This window comes from Podarcis pityusensis (genome assembly GCF_964106645.2).
Source record: "Podarcis pityusensis genome assembly, chromosome: 14".
Taxonomy (NCBI): domain Eukaryota; kingdom Metazoa; phylum Chordata; class Lepidosauria; order Squamata; family Lacertidae; genus Podarcis; species Podarcis pityusensis.
In genome coordinates, this window is record NC_138039.1 from 4390712 (window position 1) to 4415694 (window position 24983).

General features: G+C 43.6%; 1 protein-coding gene and 1 long non-coding RNA gene across 2 annotated transcripts in view; one reads left to right on the forward strand and one right to left on the reverse strand.

Annotated features, from left to right (window-relative positions):
* Positions 1–24983, reverse strand: part of LOC308463145 — a 795191-nt gene that overhangs the window by 353308 nt on the left and 416900 nt on the right. The window lies entirely within an intron of this gene.
* Positions 1–24983, forward strand: part of MAD1L1 (mitotic arrest deficient 1 like 1) — a 479230-nt gene that overhangs the window by 348569 nt on the left and 105678 nt on the right. The window contains exon 17 of the mRNA XM_080981045.1: positions 856–1046. Within this exon, the coding sequence (XP_080837171.1) occupies positions 856–1046 (191 nt within the window). The remainder of the gene's footprint in view (positions 1–855; positions 1047–24983) is intronic.

The following is a 24983-nucleotide window of genomic DNA, read 5'->3' on the forward strand; positions in this document are numbered from 1 at the left end:
CACCCTGTGACCCTCGGCAGCGTAGAGATGATGATGATGATGATTATGCTTCTATGAATAAATAAATGTTTAGCTTGCATGGCTTTCCATGCCAGTGAGGACAGAGGGTTTGGTTTCCCCCTTCTTCTCTACTGCCAGCTACATTTCAGCATATGCATCTGTTTTTATCTGCCAGACCTAGATTGAGAACTGTCATGCAGCAGCTGAGGTCTTGTTCTGGAAAAACAGACGAGGGTCACATGGGCTAAAAGCAGAAGGCATGATCCCCAGTGGCCTGGCGTTGTATTAGGAAAATGAGAACTAAGGACCCCAGATCAGAGGCACAGCCTGAAGACAGGTTGAGTGTTGGCCACTGGCTTTGGCTGATGAGAACCAAAGGGACAGAGGCAGGGACGGAGGTCACATACCAGATACGGGTGAAATCATCTGTGCTTTTGTTCCATTAAACGGGTTGCTGAGGCTGAAAAACATAGCTTGGAGCTGGAGTTTTCTACAGTTTGCCAGGCCCCTGTTGGTCCCAAGTCACATGGGTCTGGCTGGACAAACTGCTTCAGGGTCAGTTCTGGCCGCATGTGGGTGGCAAAGCAGCAGAGCACAGATCAGGCCAGTAGTGCCCTCCAACTGAGAGCTGTCCTAGTGGTGTAAGGATAGAAAGCAGCTGGGATTTGCTGCCTAAGACTCCGGTGTCTTCAGAAACTCTGCATGGAAGCTAGCTCTCTTTTCAGGTTGGGCTTTCTGTTCCTTTACTGCTTTGGTTACCCCTCTTCTACCTTGTCTTTCTTTAAACCTACCACCCCCCCCCCCCATGGAAGAAAGATACAGAACTTACAAGCATAACTGTCTCCTCTTTTCCAGAACTAAAGAAACAAATGGAGAGTGCCGAACTGAAAAACCAGCGCTTAAAAGAAGTTTTCCGGGCAAAGATCCAGGAGTTCCGCAAAGTGTGCTACAAGCTGACCGGCTACCAGATTGACATGACTACAGAGAACCAGTACCGGCTCACCTCAGTTTATGCTGAGCGCGGTGAAGACTGCTTGATCTTTAAGGCAAGTTGAATTTATACCCCAATGCATGTGAGGATGCTGTGTGCAAACATAAGCATTATAGGGCCCTCTTACTCCACTTGGTAATTTATTTGCTGAGATGGTAGTAGCAAAGACAACTTTCTTGTTGAATTTCACAGATGAATTTCACAGACAACTCTATTGTCAGGAAGTGGGTGCTGGAGCAGGGTGACCACGCACTTCCGTGTCCACAGGGGAATGTTTGCAACTGACTACAGCAAACTGACATTGGTGTAGACCTGGTAGGCTGCTCAAAAGGGTCTCTCTCGGGCATAGGATGCTGCTTTTACTGAGTCAGACCGTAGGTCTATCTAGCCATACCGGCTGGAGCCATCATGTTGGGGGCGGGGAGGCTTCTCCCGTAAATTACAAATATCTTTGCATCTTTTTTATTGCGTCTTGGAAAAGGTCAGGATCTGAATGAGTTAAGCATCTGCCAGCAATCCCAGGGGACCTGGTGCTGTGTGGTGGTGTGCCCTGATCCATGTGCGGGGGTGAGGATGTTTTTGGTGGAATCCCCATGGCAACTGTAACTTGTGCTCCAGTTGTTAAGGTTGTGTTGGGGGGTGTTGCATGCTGCCTTTTGCTCCTCCCCAGAAGCTGGGAGCATTTTGCTATTGAAGACTGAGAACAGTTGCCAGTCAGGACGGAGAAACTGAGTTTTGCATAATGTCAACTTATTCCTGTTGTTGTTGTTGTTGTTGTTGTTGTTGTTATTTATTATTCCTGTTGTTGTTGTTGTTGTTGTTATTGTTGTTGTTGTTCTTCTTCTTCTTCTTCTTCTTCTTCTTCTTCTTCTTCTTCTTCTTCTTCTCCTCCTCCCTCCTCCTCCTCCTCCTCCTCCTCCTCCTCCTCCTCCTCCTCCTGCTGCTGCAAAATTCAAACAAATTGCTAGTGTTAGTAAGGGGATCATTTCTGACCATTTCCCTTTAGCAAACAGTGCCATGATTCTAATGCTTTGGGGTGTCACTTCTGTTATTTACTGAGCTACAGTGGTACCTCGCAAGACGAATGCCTCGGAAGACGAAAAACTCGCAAGACGAAAGAGTTTTTCGTTTTTTGAGTTGCTTCGCAAGACGAATTTCCCTATGGGCTTGCTTCGCAAGACGAAAAACGAAAAAAACAAAAACGTCTTGCAAGTTTGTTTCCTTTTTCTTAAAACCGTTAATACCCAGGGTGACTTCGAGGAGCAACTCATAGCATGCGGTGTGGTAGCCTTTTTTGAGGTTTTTGAAGACTTTGGTGATTTTTGAAGACTTTGGGAAACCATGCTTCGCAAGACGAAAAAAATCGCAAGACAAAAAAACTTGCAGAACGAATTAATTTCGTCTTGCGAGGCACCACTGTAGATGGCTGGGAGGAGTTTTTGACCAAGCTGGAAATCAGAATATACATATAGGCAAAGTCTTGTTGAGGCATTTGTTATTGTCAGGGAATAGGCTACTCTCAAATCTTTCTCTTCACTTCCCCCAGAGATTATTTGTTATGGCATTACGGTGTTGATTCACAGCCGCCTCTTCTTAAAGTCTCATTTTATGGCTCCTTTACTTTACAAATTTATAAACATTTCTGCAGACTTGGGTGTTGGTTTCCTGAGTAACTGTTATTGTCTTCCAGAAAACCTCCTTCGTGTGTTCATTTGTTCTCTCGCTCTCTGTAAGCAATAAGTAAGAGAACAATGGTGTTTTGTGGACATCGCTGTTGCGGATAATAAGCAATAGTAGTACTCGCATTCTTTGCGAAGGGGAAAATGAGCTGCCGGTTTGGTTATATGGTTTCATCTTGGGAAACTGATATTAAAGGCATCATTTTGCTCCAGTAGCTTGTTTTCTTGCCTGCAGTACAGCTGCTTTGCCACAGCAGATATCTAAGCCAAGGCATTAATGGCATCAGTTTTCTTAGCCATATCTGCACCCTGGGTTGATGCTACTTTTTGTAATATTTCCTATACTGTAAAAGGGATTTTGGAGCCTTTGTGTTCTTCTTATCATGGTGCTGAGGGCTTGTGGGCTTCTTAATTGTTAGCCTTCTGGTCTAAAGCCATGGAGCAATTATGTTAAAAATGAATTGCAAAATGCACCAAGCCATCTTGGTGTTGACTGGTGTGACTAAGCTATTTGATGCCAAGTTGAAACAGAACAGCAAGTGTGGGCACATCCTAGGCCAGTCCTCCAATTACCCCAGGGGCACACAATTGACCCTTCGGCATTGACTGGCATCAGCTCTCTGCACTTCAACATTTGCTCCCTGCCCTGAAGTTCAAGAAGCAACATTCATGCAAGAGAGGTATAGAAAATGTGGTGTGTGGATTTTTGCAGAATGATAATTTGGGAAACCTTGATTTGAAGTGTACCTCACCCCCAAATCCCCCTGCTTACCCATTCAGAATGCGGGGGGGGGGGGAGAGGAGGAGGAGAAGAAGAAGAAGAAGAAGAAGAAGAAGAAGAAGAAGAAGAAGAAGAAGAAGATTTATATTAGATTTATACACCACTCTTCATGAAAAATATATCAGGGTGGTTCACAAGATAAAAACACGAGATAAAAGCACAAATAGTAAAAACAGAAACAACAGAACAATAACACCCCCCTCCAAAAAGATATTTAAAAGGCTGTGCACCATTATTATCCCAGCTACAAGTTCTATTCATTCATTCATTCATTTAAACATGCAGGTATTTTATTTATCTTATTTGTTTATTTGTTTATTTATTAAATTTCTATACTGCCTTTCATCCGAGAATCACAGGGCTGTTTACAATATAAATACAAAACAAACAAACAGAACATCGAAACGGACAAAATTACTAGTTTTCAAAATACTGTATATCGTGTTTTTAGTTTGCAGTTCCCAAGGGAGTTCTGTGTGGTCACGTTCTGACCACATTTTGCTTTACAAGGTTTGAGGCAGATCATTGCTAGAACCATTAACATGCTGCAGAGGGGGAAGCTGCAGTGGGGAGAGAGAGAAAGTGCAGCCTGTCCAAAGGCAGCCAATGCAATTTGTGACTGAGCAGGGATTTGAACGTTTGCTCCTTCTGCTGACGCCCAGCACTGCTGGCATCTGTGCTCCGCTGGGCTGTGACAGGCGGTGGGTGTTTCTGTGCATGTCATTAACTGGAAGAGTCTGAAAAGCAAGAAACGTTTGTGCTTATCTCACTTGTGTAATTTATGGAGCAGGTTCAGTGCAATTAGAACAAACAAGTCCTTTGGCACCTTGCAAATTTCCATGGCTCACCCATAAACTTTAGGGCGAGTTTCAGTTTATGCTGCTGCTGGCATTTAATTTTCATGGCTTTTCTGATGGACAGACGCTCAAGAGGGGAAGCTCAATTTATGCCTGTTCTGTTCCTCTTAAACAGAATGAGTGCTGCCTCTTTCCACAGTGCGTCTGCAGCCTTGCAGCCACATCTCGTTCACCTTTATTTTAAAGTGTGTGGTTTCTCAGGCACGCTTGGTACCACTTTTGATTTGAGCAGTGTTATTTCAGTCATGGATTGTATTACAGGTAGACGAAACCCTTAGCCTTGGAGTAAATGAAGCCGAGAGAGTGAGGGCTGTTTTTGTTTTGAGGTGACACCGGAATACTGAAGATCCTTTTCTGTACATCCGCTGTTGCTGGAGACTTGTTTTGTTTTCTTCACTCAGTAAAGAAGTTGGGCTACATGTCACCCAAACGCTGCTGCTGTAGTACATCCAGTCTCCTCTCTCGCACACACTCACACATGCCCTTAGACTTGCTCGCACACACAGGCTCCGGTTTTGAGATGCTGCCCAGGATTTGAAATAAAATACCTCCTCCCTCATATTTCCCCACTTCAAAATATTGCCTTTTCCAGTGCCACTGATTTTTTAGCTTGTTCCGGACTCAGAGCATGATTTCCTGCTTCCCTTCTTACCCAGAAGTAACAGATTCCAGCCTTTCTGGATTTTTGAACCAGAAGGAAACACAGAGAGCCCATTCCACAGAGTCCCATTCCACAGAGCTGACTCGGAAGGGTGCCATTGCCAATGAGAGCAAAAAGGCACAGAGAGAGCAAGAAGCAGGAGCAAGGTTGCACTCCCCATTTCCTGCTGTCTGTACAAGTCACCCATTAGGATGACCAAGGCCAACGCAGTCCCATGGCCAGGCCTGAATCCAGATTGGAATGGGTCCAGATAACTCCCAACCCACTCTTTAGCAGGCTTTTCTTCCTTTGTCTGGTACTTTACAGGGCTAGTTCTGCTTTACTGCACCCTACAGACAGCTTTCCAGGTCATGTGGCCAGCAGGACTAAACTGCTACTGGTGACGGAAACCAGAGCACACAGAAACGCTGTTTACCTTCCCACCGGAGCGGTACCTATTTATCTACTTGCACTGGTGTGCTTTTGAACAGATGTGCTCTGCATACTGAAAGGTTCAGATGGCTTTTTAGAACCCCTGCTGGTGCATATACAGGGTAGGAACGTCTCTGTTTTATGGCTGTCTACTTTTTTAAAAAATTAAATGCAGTAGAAGTTCTCATCTAAACACTCCACCAGGATTTTAGATGCAGATGATTTTGTGGAAAGCAATATATTACAATTATCGGTCTTTTGGCAGCTATAGTCTATTACCGTTGCTGCTTCATTAAAGGTCTTAGTTGGTTGTACATATTCTTGCATTTATGTAACTGACTGTAATGTGCAAGCAGCTCAATGATGTATACAGAGACTGTGCTTATTTAGTTTTCCTTTCTCCCTCTGCCCCCAGTAGCTGAAGCTGTTCATTTCCTTATAATTCGACTGAGGACTTTCCAGTTCTTAGAACCACTTGCTAAATAAGAGGAGGGCTCTTAAGAATTTTACTTCCCCCAATGCCCCTCACCTCTACAGCCTAGCTGAAGCAATCAGTAGGATGAAGTGACAGAACAAGAAGCTGATATCAAGCTCATGCATCCCCTCCCTGCTCCCTTTGCCATCCCGCTGGGTTTTGTGGGAAGAGTTACAGCCCTGAGCCCCAAATCCAACTCCCAATCTTGCTACTAGATGTAGCCTTCAGTTAGGGAATCAGATTAATCAGTTTAAATTCATTTTTAATTTATCTCCGGTTAATTGTGCAACACATTTTTAAATTGCAACTGCATATGTAAACTACAGGTGGCAGTTTATTATTATGCCAGTCTATAAGAGACATTCACACACCAGGCATGTCTCTCTCCTTTCTGAGATGGCAGCTGCCGTAACATAGTCATGCACCATCTAAAACAGAAAGAGCATGCTTTTTGGCTTTTTGACAAAGGGAAATATATACATTTTATAAATAAATAAATAAAAGGAAGAGGACCCAAAATGCCTATAGGTTTTGCTGGATATTGGGTCCATGAGAAAGACTCCCAGAGTCACCGTCATCATCTTCATCATCTTGCAACCTCCTTCTAGCCTTTAAGACCATGAGTCCTCTCTGTCCAGGACTTCACAGTATCGTCTGCAGGAACAAAGATGACAAGAAACATGATCAAAGGCTCCCCCTTCTAGCATTGCCTGTTTGGGAAAGTCTATGCTTTTTTTCTGAATGACTGGCTGGACAGCTCCCCTGTGGTTCCTGTGTGATCCACGCTCCTGCTGGACAGCTCCTTTCCAGATTTCAGACTCTGGCCTGCACAATTTGGTGGACCTGAGTGGATGAACCAGTGAAATTGAAACATGAATCATAGAGATTGTTTCTCTGCAGAACTCTGACAAGCCTTCTATGTGTGTTTTTAACAAGGACTAATTTATTTACTGACTCAACCTCACAAAGAGAAACGTTCACAATTTTACAAATTGTGCTTATATTTTATTCAAAAGTGGCTTACAACAGCTTTGATTTTCTTATTGCCCATTTAGTATTGGAAATATTCCCCCCTGCATATATCGGAGGAGGGCAAATCTGAAGTTTCTGGGTGCTGGCTGCTCAGAATGTCAAAATGCAATAACTGGTACCCCTAACTGCATGGATACATACTGGCTTCTAGACCTAGCAAACAGGAATAACCTGTTCTTTTCAAGCAACAGAAAAGATCTCCAGTAAAAGCCAGTCTGTCAGGTTTCAGCCAGAAACACAAGTCCAAAAGAGAGCAGGGTTAAGTTCCAGAGCAGCAAACATATAGGTGGGGGGGGGGAGAGCAGAGGTCAAGACTCAAGGCAACATTCGGGGAGAAGAGGCAGGATGCTCAAACTGACAAAGAAGTTACAAAGCTGTATAACAGGGGTTGCCAATCCAGCACCCACGGTGCTGCCTCTGGAAAGTGCCCTGGACTTTGGGCATTCATCAAAAAATTAAATCTCTATCCCTCCTAGAAAGAAAGTTATGGCACAAAATGTGCAAGTAACTTTTTTCAAACTTGTAGGTACTTTGAATGCTCATTGTTCCATGCTAAAAAGTATTGGAGCTAATGATTTTGATCTGATAGTGATTCATTGAGAAACAAGCCTCTAAGACTGATATTTTTAGAATAGGAAGGGTGGTTGTGTGGGAGGAAGCCACATTACTTGCAGTGTGTCTGCTGCTGCATCTGTAAAATAAAATCTTTATTAGTGTCCAGCCTGAATAGTTCCTGGTGTGATAAAACCAACAGCTTTGTCCCCGGAGCCTGCTAAATTAACAATGAGAGCAGACCCGGACATTTGATTTGCATTTGTTTTAAGGAGCTACTGAAGGGCATGAAGTCTTACGATCCAAACAGAGGCCAAATTGAAATACAATTTTAATCTGGATCACTGAGCCTGACTTCTTATGGGGGTTGGAGTTCTTAGTGTGAACCAGTAGTATTTAAAAACTGCAAAATTAACAGAGCACGGAAACTTCTTTGAGGCATTGGCAGATATTAATAATATGCATTAACTTGCATATTTATTGTGTGAGCCTGAAGGGAAAGCTTGTGATGGCACATCCACGGTTGGTAGCAATAGATAGCGAGGCTCGTTTTTCTCTTTCTTACGTACTTTACATGGCATCCCTGATGGTGCATATAAATTCAGCTTCCTTGTCATTTTTGCCCATATTTCCTGATCACCTTGTCTGATCCTAAACCCATTTGTACTTTTAAGGGAGTGTGGAATTCCTCATTCCTTGAGTGCAAGAGCCAGCTGGAACCCCAAGCAGAATACTGCAGTGTCTAAAATTAGGTTATGTATCAGCCTGGTGCCCTCCAGCTGTTTTTTCAGTTACAACTCCCATCAGCCCATGCTGGTTGGAATACCCAAACAGGCTGAGGTAGGGATGGACAAATCCATCAGTTTGAGTTGCTCATTATCCCAGTTTTAAATTCAGGCTTCCACATAAGTTTTCGATTTAGAACAAAACAAAGCAAAAAGTTCCTATTGAAATTGGTTAGCATTGCCTTGTTCATTTCTCCTTATGTGCACCTGTTGATGTACACTTTCCCCCTGATGTTTGTATGTTTGTATGCATTGCTTAGTTGAAGCACTGCATTGAAATTCTGGAGAAATATGAATTTAGGGCAGAGTCTCCATTTCAGTTTTTGTACTACTGTTTTGAATTAGGTATGTTTGCATGTAAATGTGAACTGTCCCCAATACCCCCTCCTCTCATCCCAAGGTTATTCCTCACACCATTCAAAGCTGCTACTTCACAGTACTCTCCATCAAACTGGCACTGCCTCATAGGAGGGCATTCTTAAAATCATCATAGGCCCTGTCATGCCCACTTCTTTCCCCGATTTGCCACTTTGGTTTACCTTTGCTCAGTATGGAAAGGCTGAAATTAAGGAACAGCCATTTGCAGTGGAAACAGATGACGCCTTCATTACCACCATTTCCACCACTGTGGAAATTCACAACAATGGAGTCTGTCTTCACATTCCTAATAGCATGTAAACAACAACAAAGACCTTTATGGCATTTTAAAGGTCAACAATTTGTCTTGGAATATGTTTTCATGGACTAGAGTCTACCTAATCAGATGTGTTATCCTCAAATGGCAGGAATATACAAACATGGATATAAAGGAAAATATATATACACAAGGATCGAATAGCAATTAAATGCAAAAGGTACAGCCTGTGACGATTCAATTAAAGCTTGAATGTATGCATAAAACTGGATTTAGTAGCTGTCAAGCTCTGGAGAGCCAGAGGTTTGGATTATGGGCACTGAGTAGTTAAAACAAAGTGGCTTGTATTAAACCCTGAGAACCACAGCTGGGCAATACGGTATCTGATGATATATGTTTTGAGATGTCTCTGGTCACACTGCCTTTCTAAATATATTGATTTCTGGTCAGAGAAACGGGTGTGTTCATTTTAGTCTGCTTCAGCATGTGTAGCAGGAAGCAAAAGTCAGATGCAGCAGTGCACTCTCAGAGGCCTTTAAAAAGAGGTAATAAAACCACTTGTTGGGGACTTGGATTTGGCTTGAGGACTTGGCTGGGACCTCAGGTAATGAACTGCATAGGGCAGTATGTATGTAGGCCTTGGATCCCTCTGCAGGCATAGAAGGAAAAGACTTATGAAATGTTGGCCTCTGTGATTGGCAGACAATATATATATGTAGTTGCAGCTATCAAGTGTGTGTGTGCGAGAGAGAGAGAGAGAGAGAGAGAGAGAGAGAGTGCATGTGCATATATGTGTCCATCTTTAAGCCCTGTGTTACCTAGAGGAACCTGAATGAAATGCCCCCTGGATAAATTTACCCAAGGTCTCATTTTTCAGATGTTCCTTTTGACAAAGTTATTTATTCCCTTACTAGAAAATATAATGGAAAATAAAATTAGGAGGTTAAAGTGGGAGTCAGAAGTAAAGTGCTGAGAATGTGTTTTTGTTTTATAAAGTTTTTAATATTTTCTTTAAGTGCAAAACTTGGTCTAGACTTAGTAATGGAGTCAGTAGGATTCCTTCATAATGCAAGTCTCAAAGGGCTGGGAAAATAGATTGCAGCAAGGACCTGCTTGCCTCTCTAAGCAGTCTGACCTAAACTTTACATATTTTTATGATCTCCGTACTTCTCCAAGCGGTGAGAAGTTCCAGGCATGCAGCATTTCTCCTGTTTTGGTTTTCCTTTGGTTTCCTTGGGAGGAGGTCTTTGGAGCCTTGTGGCCTGTTGTAATATTTGAGTTCAGGTGGAGGCAAAGCTTAAATACTTCCACAGGCAGCCAAAACTACTGCTCCACATCAGATCTCCAGAAGTAGTCAGCACCCCAAAATGTTGCTAGCTTACAGAACCCCAAAACCTAGCTCTTTGTCTCACTCCAAAACAGTGGTCTGCCCTTTTGTTCCCTATCACTGATATCTAGGGGACGGGAAAGGTCTGTTTTTGCCTATTCAGAAAGTTTAAGCATGAGACCTGGCTTCCTAGAGAAATCACCTAACCATTGGCTCCTGTAGGAACACATCATCTGACTATCAGAGGCTAGTCACATTCCTTTGTCAAGTCCAAGACTCTGGCCAGCCATTTCCCTATGACAGCTCACAATGGTTCTCCTAATCATAGAAATTTGGTAGGAAACCTCACACTGGATTGAAGAGTAAAATCTTTGACTAATAGTTCTTGCAGTCTAGAGTGTTTTGAGAACTCAGTAGACATTGGTTTAGTTCAGTCAGTGTTTTGGAGGATCCATCCCCCCCCCCCAATGTAGGTTCTTGCACTCCTTTCCTGTTTCCCTTCCACAGTTGTCTTCCCTTTCTTTTCTTCCTATTTAGTGCTGAGCATAGTTTGCCATGATATCCTAATCTGCAAATTACGACTAATAGGTGTTTCCCAGTAAGCTACAATCAAGGAGGGCAGGTAAAGGTAAAGGTAAAGACACTGACCATTAGGTCCAGTCGTGACCGACTCTGGGGTTGCGGCGCTCATCTCACTTTATTGGCCAAGGGAGCCGGCGTACAGCATCCGGGTCATTTGGCCAGCATGACTAAGCCACTTCTGGCAAACCAGAGCAGTGCACGGAAATGCCATTTACCTTCCCGTCTGAGCGGTACCTATTTATCTCCTTGCACTTTGATGTGCTTTCGAACTTCTAGGTTGGCAGGAGCAGGGACTGAGCAACGGGAGCTCACCCCATCGCGGGGATTCGAACTGCCAACCTTCTGATTGGCAAGTCCTAGGCTCTGTGGTTTAACCCACAGCACCACCTGCGTCCCATTAAAAACACAATAAAACATCAAACATTAAAAACTTCCCTAAACAGGGCTGCCTTCAGATGTCTTCTAAAAGTCAGATAGTTGTTTATTTTCTTGACATCTGGTGTGAGGGGATTCAACAGGGCGGGCACCACTACCAAGAAGGCCCTCTGCCTGAGATAGACATGTTCCCATTCATGTATGTTTTATTAAACATAACTCTAGGTAGGAAGGAACCAGGAAGCATTGAAGAAATGGAGCTTAGCAACAGAGAACGTGAGTGATGAGTGGGGTGACCAGTCCCCCCATTGCTAGGCAAGGTGGTGTAGTTCTAGGACTATTCCAGTTCAACACTAAGAAGCAGTCACACTCATTCCTATCTCCTTGATGACTATACCAGCATATTCCTGTTTGCAGACACCTTAGTTGTTTTACATTTTTAGATAACGCTTGAAAATATCAGGCATGCAGCTGAAATCAGAAGAAGGCACTATGACCATTGAAGGAAGAGTGGGGTATCAGTGTGAGAAATGATTTTGCCCCCTGAACGTTCAAGTGCATAGTTTTGGAGCCATAGTACAGAGCATCTTGCAGCCTTCGTCCTTTTCCCTTCCCTTCCCTTCCCTTCCCTGCCTCTGTATTTGGCCAGGTGGCAGGGGCAGAGTTTAGGAGTGGCTGTGTCAAAGCTCTAGGTCTGGTGCTTGCACAACTAGTTATTTCTGTACAGCTGAGACACACACACAGAGAGAGAGAGAGAGAGAGAGAGAGAGAGAGAGAGCGAGCGCACCCTTCAAACTGCATGTCCCCAGCTGGTTTTCTCTGACTGTGCTCATGTCTTCATGTTTTGCCTCTTCCCACCCCCTGCTGCTCAGCGAGTCTCAAGTCGCATTTTTGATAGAGCGCTGTTCTCTCAGCAGCCGTCCCGCACCCTTGCACACACAATCAAAAATAACAATGGAGCTCATCGGTGGAACTGGCCAGGCGTGGAGAGATTGATTAGCGATTGCGGGCTTCTATTAAGTCCTCATTCTTGTTAATTACACATTATTTTATATTTATATTTCGTTTTCAATTTTCTTGTACTGTTTCCAAAGATTTAGTTTCTGCTCAGCTCCAGGAGGCACATGCCATTTGTGTGCGAGCAAAATGCCTTTCTGCCAAATGAGCTGCATCAGATTTTGCGGGAAAGGTCAGACGGGGGTGGGGGGGGAGTGAGAGGGTGCCTTAATCAGTTGCTCCCAAGCAGGATCCTGTCTGCCAAACATCCTGCTGTGGAGAGGAGGTCAGAGTCCTGCATTCTGGCCCCCTCACTGCCTGCTTTGTTCAGTTGCTACCCAGGTCTTCATCTCCTCCAAGCCATTGTCTGCTTGATCTCCCGCTGCAGTTTCTGTCCTGATGCATGTCTTATGTTTGTTTCTTTTTCTTTTGCTAAACAATTTCCTTACCTCCTGGTGGAATCTTAAGTGGATTTTTTCCTCTTTTTAAATTAGTCTGATCTCCTAAAGAATAGCTTAATCTAAAAGAAAACCCAACAGAAAGATAATCCTTTTATCACAGAGCCCCAGAGGAATAAGAACTGAACAAGATATCTGTTCAGTGTTAACTTTAAAAAATAGGCATAAGACCTGCTTGCAACTCCAGTTATTTTGAAACTATCAAAACGTTGCCATAAGTTACTTTGGGGTGCAAGGAAAATTGACATGGGTGTCATTGTGATTGCTATGGAACTGGTGTTTTTTTGTTTTATTTGGTGGAGGAGAATTCAGTTCTCTGGGGCTTTTTGCTTAGCTCGTGTTTCAAACCAAATACTTACCAGTTTTTTAAATGCACACACATCAGATAAGTTGTATAAGGGTTACAGTTTGAAATAATGGAGAACCCTTAACCACCATAAACTCTCCTTTGTGCATAAATGTAATTTTTTTCTCTTCCTATGATGGTCTGGTAGCTGATAAAATAGAGTGGATAGTTGAAGTAGCACTTTAAAAGAAAAACAATTCATTATTTTAAGGACAGAAATGCAGAATATGAGTCTGTTGCTTAAATAAATATATAGCAGCATCTTTCTGTGAACAGGTAGTCCATTTCATCTCACTGTAAAACAGGTGGGAAATCTGTGGGCCTTCAGTGGGTCTGGTGGGAGCTTCAATCCAACAACATTGCTGGTGGCTTCCCATACATAATGCAAATTTTCTCTTAAGTTTGAAATCAGAAGGTAATCTTTACCTGCAAAGGGACAAAACAGAGCAAGTCAGACAGAGGCACAGGCACTCTCATATAAAGTACCTGTAATGGATGCTAGATAGTTTTAGAGTTTCTCAAGAAGCATCTTCTATGAGCCTCCCTCTTCACAGATCCATCCCTGTATGCTTTCAGCAATTGCCTGCAAATGCTGCAATTTTCCTGTTTGCAAGTAGAAACTCTAGTCATGATCCACCTTGACTAAAGGCCTTCTGCTGCTTTGTCCAGCATCTGTCTCTCTCATCCCTGCCATCATAGTAATTAACCTAATTATAAGCCTGCTGCTGCTCTTCCCAAGTCAGGGCTTTTGTTCCCCTTCATCTCTTTTTTCCCCATTCTCATTAAAACATCATTATTTAATTTGAATTGGCTGCTGTAGAGAGAAGGAGCCATTCTTATTGAAGATTGTGGCAGATGGCCCTTACACTCTTGTCAGGGCTGGGATGGGGAAGATGGTTAATGCACCATTGTGCCAGTATGTGCAGGCAGGCAAAGCAATTGGATCAGAGGTGAGCAAATGAGGGCCACTCGATGCCCCACTTGCTTTGCCCAAGGAATTCCAAGAGCCCCATTCAAGCTGAACCAGGAGGCTAATGCATCTGCTTTGTAAGCATGCCAAAGAGGGCAAAACCTTCTTTCTTTGCTTACAATTCAGGTGCCTCCTGAGATGTCAGGCTCAGCATGTAAGCAGCCTGGGAAGCCATAGAAATCTGGGTTGGTGGAGTCACCCTGGTGCCGGGTTGTGGGGAGATGATCTCATAGCCCTAGGAGTCTTTTAAGTCTGTAATGTAAACCACAAGAAACAGCATAGCGTAGAACCAAAGGATCCAGGTTATTAACACTGATGGTTTCCAACATTTATACACTTTTAAATGCTGCTGCAGTGCATGTTCTCCTTTGATTTCAAGTTGTCACTTCTTTATTGGGAGCCAGTGAATGGTGAGGATGTTTGGAAGCACATCACAGAGTTTTATCAGTCTGAGCTTGCTTGTACTGCTTTTTCATGATCCATGCCTTGACCAAGTGGGGTGGGGAGGGAAGGGCTTAGTCACAATGCACCATTGATCCATGTATAATGTGCCATATCAATTGCAGTGTATGGATTTGCAAATCCTCGTATCTTTGGTTAGAAGCTGCATATATATTACATGCGCTCAGAAGGCAGACACCAAAGAGAAAAGCTTTCATCAGAACTTGAGGACATGGGTGTTGCTTGCTCTAAAAAAGGTTTTACTGGAAGGTTTTATTGGAAAGGAATCTCCACCCCCACCAGTCTTTCTAATGCTTTGTTATTGAAATAATGTTAATAAATCACAGAGGTGGCACCTCCCAGTTAAAAGCAAGATAAACACAACAACAACCACAACAACCACAAATTCTAGGAATAATGCAATGAATGCAATTCAAAGAATGCAACCTCATGTAAATGGAAATCTTTTTGGATAGTGACCTCATGGTCTTCGTTGTGAAATTGTATAGGGAAAACAGACAAAAGGAGTGGACACACTCATGGAGGATAAAGCTATCAGTAGCTGCTACCATGTTACCAGATTTTTTCCCATGAATCCGGGGACACTTTTCAACTTCAATGGATTTTGTATGGGGGCTGATTTGTAAATCTAAGGACTGTCCCCGGGAAACGTGGATATTTGGTAACCTTATGCTAGCCACAATATCTATGTACTAGCTCTGAATGTCACTTGCTGGGAAACACAAGTGGAGAAAGTGATATTGCAGTCAGGTCCTGTTTATGGGCTTCCCATAGGAATGAAGCTGGTTGGGCATTTGGACTATCCAGCTGGGCTGCTCTTAGGTTTTTAAGACCAGCGGCAGAGCGTATGCCCCTGCTGCTCGGGGTGGGTGTGCCTGCAAGGGGGGTGGAGGGCGTCTCCCATGCGCCATATTTCAGGGTAAGAGAGGGGCGGGGAAGACGCTTCCCGCTCTCATCCTGCTCTTCTATGGATCTACAGATGAAGAGTGATATAAGAATTTAATAAATTAAAAAATATGGTGTGAACTGCCCCAAGATATGCAAATTTAATAATAATAATAATAATAATAATAATAATAATTTAATAAACTTCACCACTTATGGTGCTGGAGTTCAGGAATGGGGTTCTCTGGCTCTTTGGTCCTGTGCTCTGCTCTGAAACTGATCTTGAGAAGTAGCTTTTCCCCAACCTGGTGCCCTTCAGATGTTGTTGGACTATGACTCCCATTGGTCCAATCCAGCATTGGCGCTGGTCAGGGATGAGCAGAGTTGCAGTCCAAAACATCTGGAAGTCATTGGTTTGGGAAATGCAAAAACTATATCTGATCTCAGCTAAGATAACAACCTGATAAATGTTTCCTCTTTTCTGCATTGAGAACTGGGCAACTTTTCATCTCCTTTAAAAATAAAAAAGTTTTTGGTCCATAAAACGTTTGTTGTTCACAGCATGACCCCAGCCATGCATCACAGAGTGGATGCAGATTCGTGCAATCAACATTTCTTTAATGGCACAATAACACAAAGCCCACACTGGGCTGAGGGAGCATGATGTATCTGCCTGTTGCCCTCTCTCGGAAAAAGGCAAGCAGACCTTGTCATTTCTTCTGTCAGAGAAGTATTTAATCATGTTGCAGTGGGAAAGGAAGAGGAGATGTCCTTGGGTTTTTTGGCAGGATAGTCAAATAAGTCCAACGATGCTACTCTTTGCTTAAATGCATTAGAGAGATGATAGTTTGATGCTGGGACAGAGAAAGACCTGATGAAAGGGCCACTTTGTAACAGGGAAAGATGAACAGAATGGAAACGGGGTAATAGACTGTGGTGGATCTATAATCTCTGAGGTCGCTGTAAGCAGTAAATTCCTAAATAGTGTCCTTTCAGCCTTAACCTATTTATTTGTAAAATGCTAAATTTAATTTTGCCTTACTCTGCAGGAAGGCAGCAGCCCAGGAACAAAATCATGGGCAAAGCCAGGAGGCTGTGCCAAGGCATTCATTCAAACATTTACATTTTCTCCTGCATCTTCCCCCAGGTTATATTGCCCTTCTCTGAGTTAAGTCTTGGGAGAGCACATATCTTTGGAATTACTTATCTGGGTGTGTGTGAGTACATGTGTGTATCATGAGAACGAAGCATTGTCCTCACATTTCAGCCTTCCCAACCTGGTGTTCTCCAGATGTTTGTGCACTCCAGCTCCCATCCACCTCATACAGAATGGCCAACAGTCAGGGATGAGGGAAGGTGCCTGGGCGCAGGGCGCAGGTTGGGGAATTCTGTTGCAGGAGGCCTGTAAGCCGTGCGAGCTGCTTGTCTGCTGCCGCTGCCATGAGGTGCTGAGCAGTGTCAGGCAATATAAAACAAGCGGAGCAGTGTGCCTATAGCAATGGAAGGTCAGGCTGACAGGGAGAAGAATGGGGGAGCCATTTCTTGGGGCCAGCTCTGGCTGCTGGATGCTTTAAAGCAGCAACTTAGCTCGGATGTAAAAGGTGCACAAATAAAAAAGTTAATAGTCATACTACAACCTGAATCAGATTGTAACCATGGTGCTGGGTGAGAGAGGGGGGGATTTAACCCTTTCCTTGTATGTGTTTCTCCCCCCCCCCTCCCAAATAAGCTGCTTTTTGCCAAATATGCTAGTGTTTCGGGGTACCTGTATGTTTTGTCCTGCAAAGCAAATAATAGAAATGGTTATAACTGAGAAAACAGCATTGACTGGTGGTAGCTAATTTTCTAGTGGGAAAATAGAACCTGCTGTTGACACTTGGCAGGAATATTGCTTTTGTTTGTAATTATGGTATGTATTTTTGTGTTTTTAGATTGTAAACCACCCTTTGCTCTTTGGATAAAGGGTGGTATAGAAATTTAATAAATAAAGATACATCATAATCCTTGCTACACCACAGAGAAATAAAATCAACGAAGATAACAACCCTCAGTAGACGTGAGAAAACAGTGTTGCTCTCCATTCCCATATAAACTGTCACAGCATTTCACGAAGTCCTAAACGAAGGTCTTGTTGACCTGAATATCTGTGGTTTACGGGATTTGTGAACAAGAAGCTCTGGGACAGGATTTCCTTCTAGGCCAAGCGCTCAACTTTGTGCAGTATTGGAGGCAATCAGGATTCCGTCTCTTGTAACCAAGTGGCAATAAGGGAGAAGCAGTAACTGCAGCAATGTAAGGTCAACACTGAAAAGCAGCCCACCCCTGCAAAGTTTTTTGCTCTGAGTTTAATCTTTGTGAGAGTAGACTGCACAAGCGAGCACCAAAATGGGTTACACTCCAGTGCCTGTGTACAACACCCCCTCTCTCCAACTATAAAATGGCAAATACAACTTGCTTGAGCTCCTTATATACTGTAGGGATTGAAATTTTAATCACTGAATTAATTTTTCAGGAAACAGAGTGCAAATTTGTAGCAGTATTAATAATGAATATGGGGAATGAGAGGAGGGGAAAGGGCAGGGAAATAAGGTTTGGGGATCAGGCGTAGGATTTTCTTACTTCAAACTTGCAACAAATGCCTACATTTAGAGTCTTCAGTGAAATCAGTGTATCCGTCTCACACCTTATTCCTTAAGTAAGTGTTTCTCTCCAGGGTATTATTGGTTGTTCCTTCTCTTCCCACTGACCCAAGCTTTCCCAGACTGAATCAGGTGCCCTTCACCACCTCATGAATCTGGAATAGCTCGGTTGGTAGAGCATGAGATTCTTAACCTAAGGGTCATGGGTTCAAGCCCCACACTGGGCAAAAGATTCCTGCATTGCAGGGGGTTGGACTAGCTGACCCTCATGGTCCCTTTCAACTACAATTCTATTATTCTATTTGGTCGCATTTGGCATATATTGTAATGTTTCTCTTACGTAAGCACAGCCATATTCTGTGATGTCTCATTGGTTCTTGTGTCCCGTCCCCCGCAATTCCCATCCCTTAGCAACAATATCTTGTATTGCTGTTCATCCTACAACATCTAGATTTCCCTGAAGGGTTTATGACATTGCATTTCTTTATGGTGTCAACTGCTCATCGCCAGGAACACCATGTGTCTTTGATAAGCTTGAGCAGTCACATATGCCTTCCCAACTGTCCCTCAGGTTAAAAATGAAGAAAGGGTAGCCCCGGCATGGCCACAGCTTGTATCATGGTGGAACCAAACCTTGTCTGTTGCTTCAGGGCAATTGCAAAATACACATCTGATAACTTGGGTCGTATGTGCTGCCGGCATGTTTGATGGTCTGCCAACTTAAGAGAGACAAAAGTCAGTACTTTGTCACACAATGCATGATTAACTTACAGAAGTAATTGCCTGGAGATGCTGTGATGGTCAGTTGCTTAGCTAATAATGGGGGAATTAGATAAATTCCTCAAGGGAAGGTCTAGACACAGCCACAATAGTTAAATGATCTTCAAAGGCTGCGTAGTTCAGAATACCAGCTGTGAGGGGAGCAACAGTGAGAGAGGGTTGTTTCCCCTAAGTCAGTGATGACCAAACTTGGGTCTCCAGCTGTTTTGGGACTACAACTCCCATCATCCCTAGCTAACAGGACCAGTGGTCAGGGATGATGGGAATTGTGGTCCCAAAACAGCTGGAGGGCCAAGTTTGGCCATCACTGCCCTAAGTCCTTCTTGTGAGCTTCCTAGAAACATAAGGCTGCTGCTATGTTCTTACACAGTGGTTCCCATCAGCACTATGAGGGCCAGAAGTGTCAGTCCCCAAAGGATTAGGATGGAAGTAGATGCCTTGCTGGGGCAGATCTCCTGGAGGCAGAGTCCATGGTAGGGTTGGAAGTCAAGAAGTCAAATTGTGGAGCTGCTGTAAGAGACTTGTATGATCACTTAGATCATCTGGGAGAAATTTTACTCATTGCTCTGCACCCTACAGAAAATCACAAGGAGATGGCCCCCAAATGGGCATATTCTGCCATTGTCCCTGCATTCTGGAATGTCCTTCCCACCACCATATGTGAAGCAGAGTTGATTTAGATCCTTTATAAAGCCTTATATATTTTGCCCATTCTTCCCTGGCCCATAAAAATGGCCCCTGTTACTACCGAATTTATGCCTCTGTGGTACTCTGAGGTTGTTTTTATGTTGCATTTTTTTGTATTCAGCTTAGAGATAACTATTCAGTGGTTTAGAAATGCTTTTCAATAAATGAAAGGGGATTCTGGCAGTCAGAAGCGCAGGCAAAAAGATAGTGTAGTGAGCGGACTGTGGTGGGATCAGTTAGAGGAGGAGCAGGCAAGATGATGGATGAAGTCACCTTGAGCATGCTTGGAGAGCCATGCAAGCGAGGCCAGAATTTGGCTACCTTCCCAGGCCTGGCAAGTATAAGCAGACCAGGTCAAGAGGAACCAATGAGCTGCTGTTGGTGGAGAGAGTGAGGGTAGAGCCATGCCGGGACATGGGAGGACAGTCCTGTTCCTTCTTCCTTTGCTCAGCAGTCTCAAGAGACTTGTCACAAGTAGGACCAGCATGCAGTGCAGGAGACTCCCAGTCTGTCTCAGCCGGTTCCTACAGTGGCCTCTGTGGCGGTGGCAGCAGCTATACGAAGGCTGTTTTTTCACCCACTGCATCCGATTTGCAGAGGGCTAGTCTTGAACAGCAGCCAAGATTTCACTTCTTTCATCTTAACTGCTGGCTGCTTTTCTGACACTGAAGGTGTGAATTACTTTTTTTTTTTTTTAAGGGCGCTAAAAAGATTATATATTGGCAGATTAATTAGAAATTAAAATTTCCCCTTTTACCAAATCTTGTGAAATCAATGTAGGCAGGAAAGAACTGGGATTTCTCCTGTCAACGCTTTTGCAGGCAATTTGCCTGTGGACAGCTCTCTCATAAATTATGGATACTGTCACACTTTTCCGCAATGCATAGTCTGTGCAGGTGGTCTTATTTTTCCAAGATTTATTAAAAAAAATATTCTGTTAAGCAAAAAAGGTAACGTTTGCCCATTCACTGCAGAATTACAAAGGGAGCAGTCTCCCATCAGCATGACAGAAAATTATTAACCCCGTCTGAAGCTGATGGAGTCTTTTCATACTGAAGGCCTCAAAAAACCTGAAACCCCTTCCCAAAAAAGTGTTGGGTTCTTCTTTCCTTCCGTCTTCATATAATCCTGCTAGCATGGAGTAAATGGGCCACCACAGATGGGATTGGCATGTTTTGTACTAGTCGGAGGTCTCTTGGCTGCTACACAGATGGCTGAACATGTGGTTCTGTCTAATAGACATTTGCCAGTGGCCAAAATGTAGGTCAGAACCAGGCGTGTGTCATTCAGTGCTGATGAGCACACAGTGGTGGAGATAGCTACAAAAATTGATTGGAACTGCTTTAATCCACTCAGCTAAGGAACCTGCTTCTTTGTGCTGTTGCGTTCATGTTGAAAATGAGGATTTGGCTACTCAGTTAATTCTCATTTCACTAAGGCCTCGCTCTCTCATACAGCCATAAGGAGGTAAACCACTGATGTAAAAATTGGGGTTTTGCTTTTGCTGCCCAACTCCCCATGGGACTCTGAGTCCCTTAAGTCCATGATCGGTCAGAGAAGAATGGATAGAGGCAGGATCCAGTGGAAAGCAAGGCAGATAGTTATTTTTCTGTTGCAGCAGAGTTCCCTCCTCTCCTTCCAAGGAGGGAGAGTCCCTGAACAAAAGTGTGCAGGAATCTTTAAAGACTTTTGACTTTGCCCAACATCCTTAGCCAAATACCACCCCAAAATCATCATACATACATCATAGGATGCGGTCTACAGCAGAAATCCTGTCTGCTGGGATACCTGATAATGGTCACTGATTGCATTACCTGGGCACCTAGCCATTCTTTTGTGATGGTTAATACTTTTAGTTCCTGAGTCTAGGTCACAGGCTCAGCCTATTCATATACAAATATGCCCTTAAGACAGGATTTGCAAGCAAAAAGACCAGTGGGAAGGCTTTCCCCATTTGCCTCCTTTACTGCAGAGGAATATTTGAGGTCATTGGGAGAGCCAAAATGGCTTCAGGATTGCTGTCCCATACTATTTCAGACACATGGTTTATATATTTAGATATGTGTGCCTTTATGAATATTCTATATTTGAGATCTTAAAATTATTATAACAAAACAAGGTGGGAAGTCACACTAGGCCATAGCAAACAACCATCCAAGATACGCTTGTGTACATTAAAAACTGGTGAGGGGATTCCTTCACCTAACTTTCTCTTTAGCATGCTAAACATCTCTGCATGGGATCTATAGATGGAAGAGCTCTCCATTGTGCCATCTAATCTAGAATAGAGAACATCTCTCTCTCTATATAGCTCAATGTGGCATGAATGGGTGAATCCATCTATTTTGATTTCTCCCAATTTCTCAATTTTCAGTTCTTAAGTTCATTTCCACACATTTCCACATTAATTTGTATTTAAAACGAAGACAAGCCCCTATGAAAATTCATCAAATTTCAAAGAACAGCTGGGTTCTCACAGTGTTTAGGAAAGTGTGAATTAGGTTTATTCACCTTTAAAGGGAAACTTAATTGAATTATGATGAGCGAGCAGAACTGTGCTTTGGAGCCTCTTACTGGCAGCGAAGTATTTACAGGTTTTGGATTGGCCACTGTGCACTCCTAGGCAAAAATGTCTATGAAAAGCTCGCTTGGGCTGGGACTTGGCATGAGCAGCAGCGGTGTGTCTTTGTGTTCCTGGGCTCTGATATTTAGTGCGGTTCCTCGCTGTCAGGAACTGCTGGCCACTGCCCCATGAGAGCCAGTGTGGTGTAGTGGTTAAGAGTGGTGGACTCGTAATCTGGGGAACCGGGTTCGCGTCTCCGCTCCTCCACATGCAGCTGCTGGGTGACCTTGGGCTAGTCACACTTCTTTGAAGTCTCTCAGGCCCACTCACCTCACAGAGTGTTTGTTGTGGGGGAGGAAGATAAAGGAGAATGTTAGCCGCTTTGAGACTCCCTAGGGTAGTGATAAAGCGGGATATCAAATCCAAACTCCTCTTCTTCTTCTTCTTCTTCTTCTTCTTCTTCTTCTTCTTCTTCTTCCTCTTCGCTGTGGCACTGCAGCTTCTTAGGGAAATACCTTCCAGATTGACCCCACCCATGCTGGCCATTGGAAGGAGTATAAAAAAGGGCTTCCTGTTTCAGCGGTACAAAGTTATTGGGAACAGTGCTGCTTCCTGCTAGTTGGGCTGGCGTCTTAATATTCAGAGGTAAAATCCATTGCAGTGACTCACATCAGTCACAAGGCATTCTGAAAAGAAGAGGAGTCCTCCCCACCTCAAAGTGATATTGAATGTGGGCCATTTGGAGTGAGGGGGTCTTGAGAAATGTTGTACACCTTGCTTGGTATGGCACGGCCCAATTACTGCTGCTACCACCTCTCCCCAGCAGTGGTCTTGCAGTTTTGGATGCTTGCAAATGCTTTGATGTGTAATTTAATTTAGCTTTCAGCCATGTAAAAGTCATAGGAGATTCTGACATCTCTTGTTTTAATGGTGATGAGGGCAAATAATGAAAGGTGGGTGAAGGCAAGCTCAGAAATAGCTGAGTGTATGTTTCAGCTTGAGCTCTTTTCACAGCCTTGTGCTGTGGTAATTGAGGGGCTGCAGTTAAGACCTACAAATATGTGCCAGAGGAGAAAAACCTTGCTTTACCTGCGCATGATACTTAGACGTTTGCAAAGACTGCTTCCATCAGTATCAGGAGAAAAGATACTATATACGCTGAAGGCAAGAGATGCTCCTGTAAAGGAAATGAGGACTCTTATTGGCAGTTTTGCAAGATTGTGAGAAGTGCAGATAGCATCTGAATGCCAAGGACTTAGCCTGAATTTTATTTTCTAATGCAGGTTTCAAACTGGATCCTAGGGAAACCTGGGATTTCTCAAAGGTTTACCGGATATTTTTCAGTAAGAAGAGCAGTAACAGCAGATAAACTTCCATGAAAGACAGGTTCCTAACCCACCACTTACTGATCTTCCCTCATGGGAAATGAGGGGAGCATTGGAGAGTTCCAGGCCATATTCTCAGTTTGCACAGGGAAGTAGTGGCCAGTGCAAATTATATGTACACCTTAGAAGATGCCACCCTGTAGGATCCCCTGCAACAAAAAAGGGAAAAGGTTCATTGGCAGACAAGTTGACACAGACAGGTAGAAACTCTGGAAATTACAGCTTTAATCGAATGCCTTTCATGGACAATGTTTGTCTTGGCATTCTTGGGGGCTTGGAGTGGATATGTGGGCAAACAGTCCCCAGAGAGCCTTGTAAAGGTGAAAGTCTCTTGCTTTTGTTGTTTACTCTTCCTCCTCTTGCATTGCTTAGCCCTGTCTAAGAGCCATTCATTGGAACTGAAGAAACAAACAACTCAAAAATTGTGACACCTACCTGACCACTGGCTCAAGTATCTAGGGAGATGGTGCCACATTGCAATGGAAACTCAACAGCTGAAGCCTTGACTTTTTTTCCAGGTGTGCTCTTCAATGACATTATATTTTTTTAAGATGTACTGGTCACAGCTGACAGGACTTGGTATTTCTGCAAATGGTAAGTTGTGATAAGAAGACATCCTTTAGTAAGGCATCCCTGCTTAAAATGTTTATGCTTCCTGAGGAAGACATGAGGTGGTTGAGGCAGAGAACTGGACCTTGCTAAAGTGATAACTCGAGAGTAAATTAGACCAGCTATAATGATAACCAAGGATCTTTAGGATCAAGCCTAGAAGCTGCTGGTTTGAAGGGTCAGAGGTGAGAGAATAGCTGAGAGTAAGCTCAAGTCAAAAAATTAGAATATTTAGAGGCGGATGCTCAGTCAGAATCATGCAGTTGGTGAAATTCTGAAAGATGGCCAACAGTCCAGGGAAGGAGAGACAAAGGGCAGTCATCTAAATGACTTCAAGTTGCTTAGATTCAGAAGCTAAGTTTGAAGCAGTAGTTATGAGGCCTGTTAGTTCCCCAGATTGCTTGGTCTGGCTGGGACGATTATTATCTTAGTGATACCGAAGTGCAGAGGTAGAAAGCAACATCCTTCCTCCTGCTCCTTCCTGGCATTGCCAACCTCCACCCAGATGCGCCTCAATCCCAGCAACTGAATTCTGGGGCTGTGGACAGGGATGAAACTCCCTCCCAGCCTAGATACTGCTGCACACTGCCCCAACATGCATTCGGAGCTAGGATTTGTCTCCCTGCCATTTGCTCCTTCAAATAGCTCAGTACCTCTAGCCTAGAAATAGACTTACATCTCTATGCGCAGAGTTGTGCATGATGAATATTCACTCCATCACCTCTTTTTGTTTTCTCCACTGGGAAAGCTCTTGGGTAATGGCAGAGATCCTCCAGCAGCTGCAGCCTTTCTTCCATCTGCAGACAGTTCAAAGCTATAATGATGGCGAGCCTGTAGCTGATAAGGAGAATATTCTCCATTTAGGCTTGGCTTGCACAGAGTAAATTGAAGGGAAAAATGATTAAATTTCTCTGTAGTTCCGTAGTGGTGGTGGTGAGGAGAAATTGCCCATCATTTGCCTTCTGTATTTTAGATGCATCACAACAAGATTAATGTTCAATCTCGGAACCCCTTCATGTTTTAGAGAGGCATTATTATCTGCTCTCCTTGCTGTTCCTTTT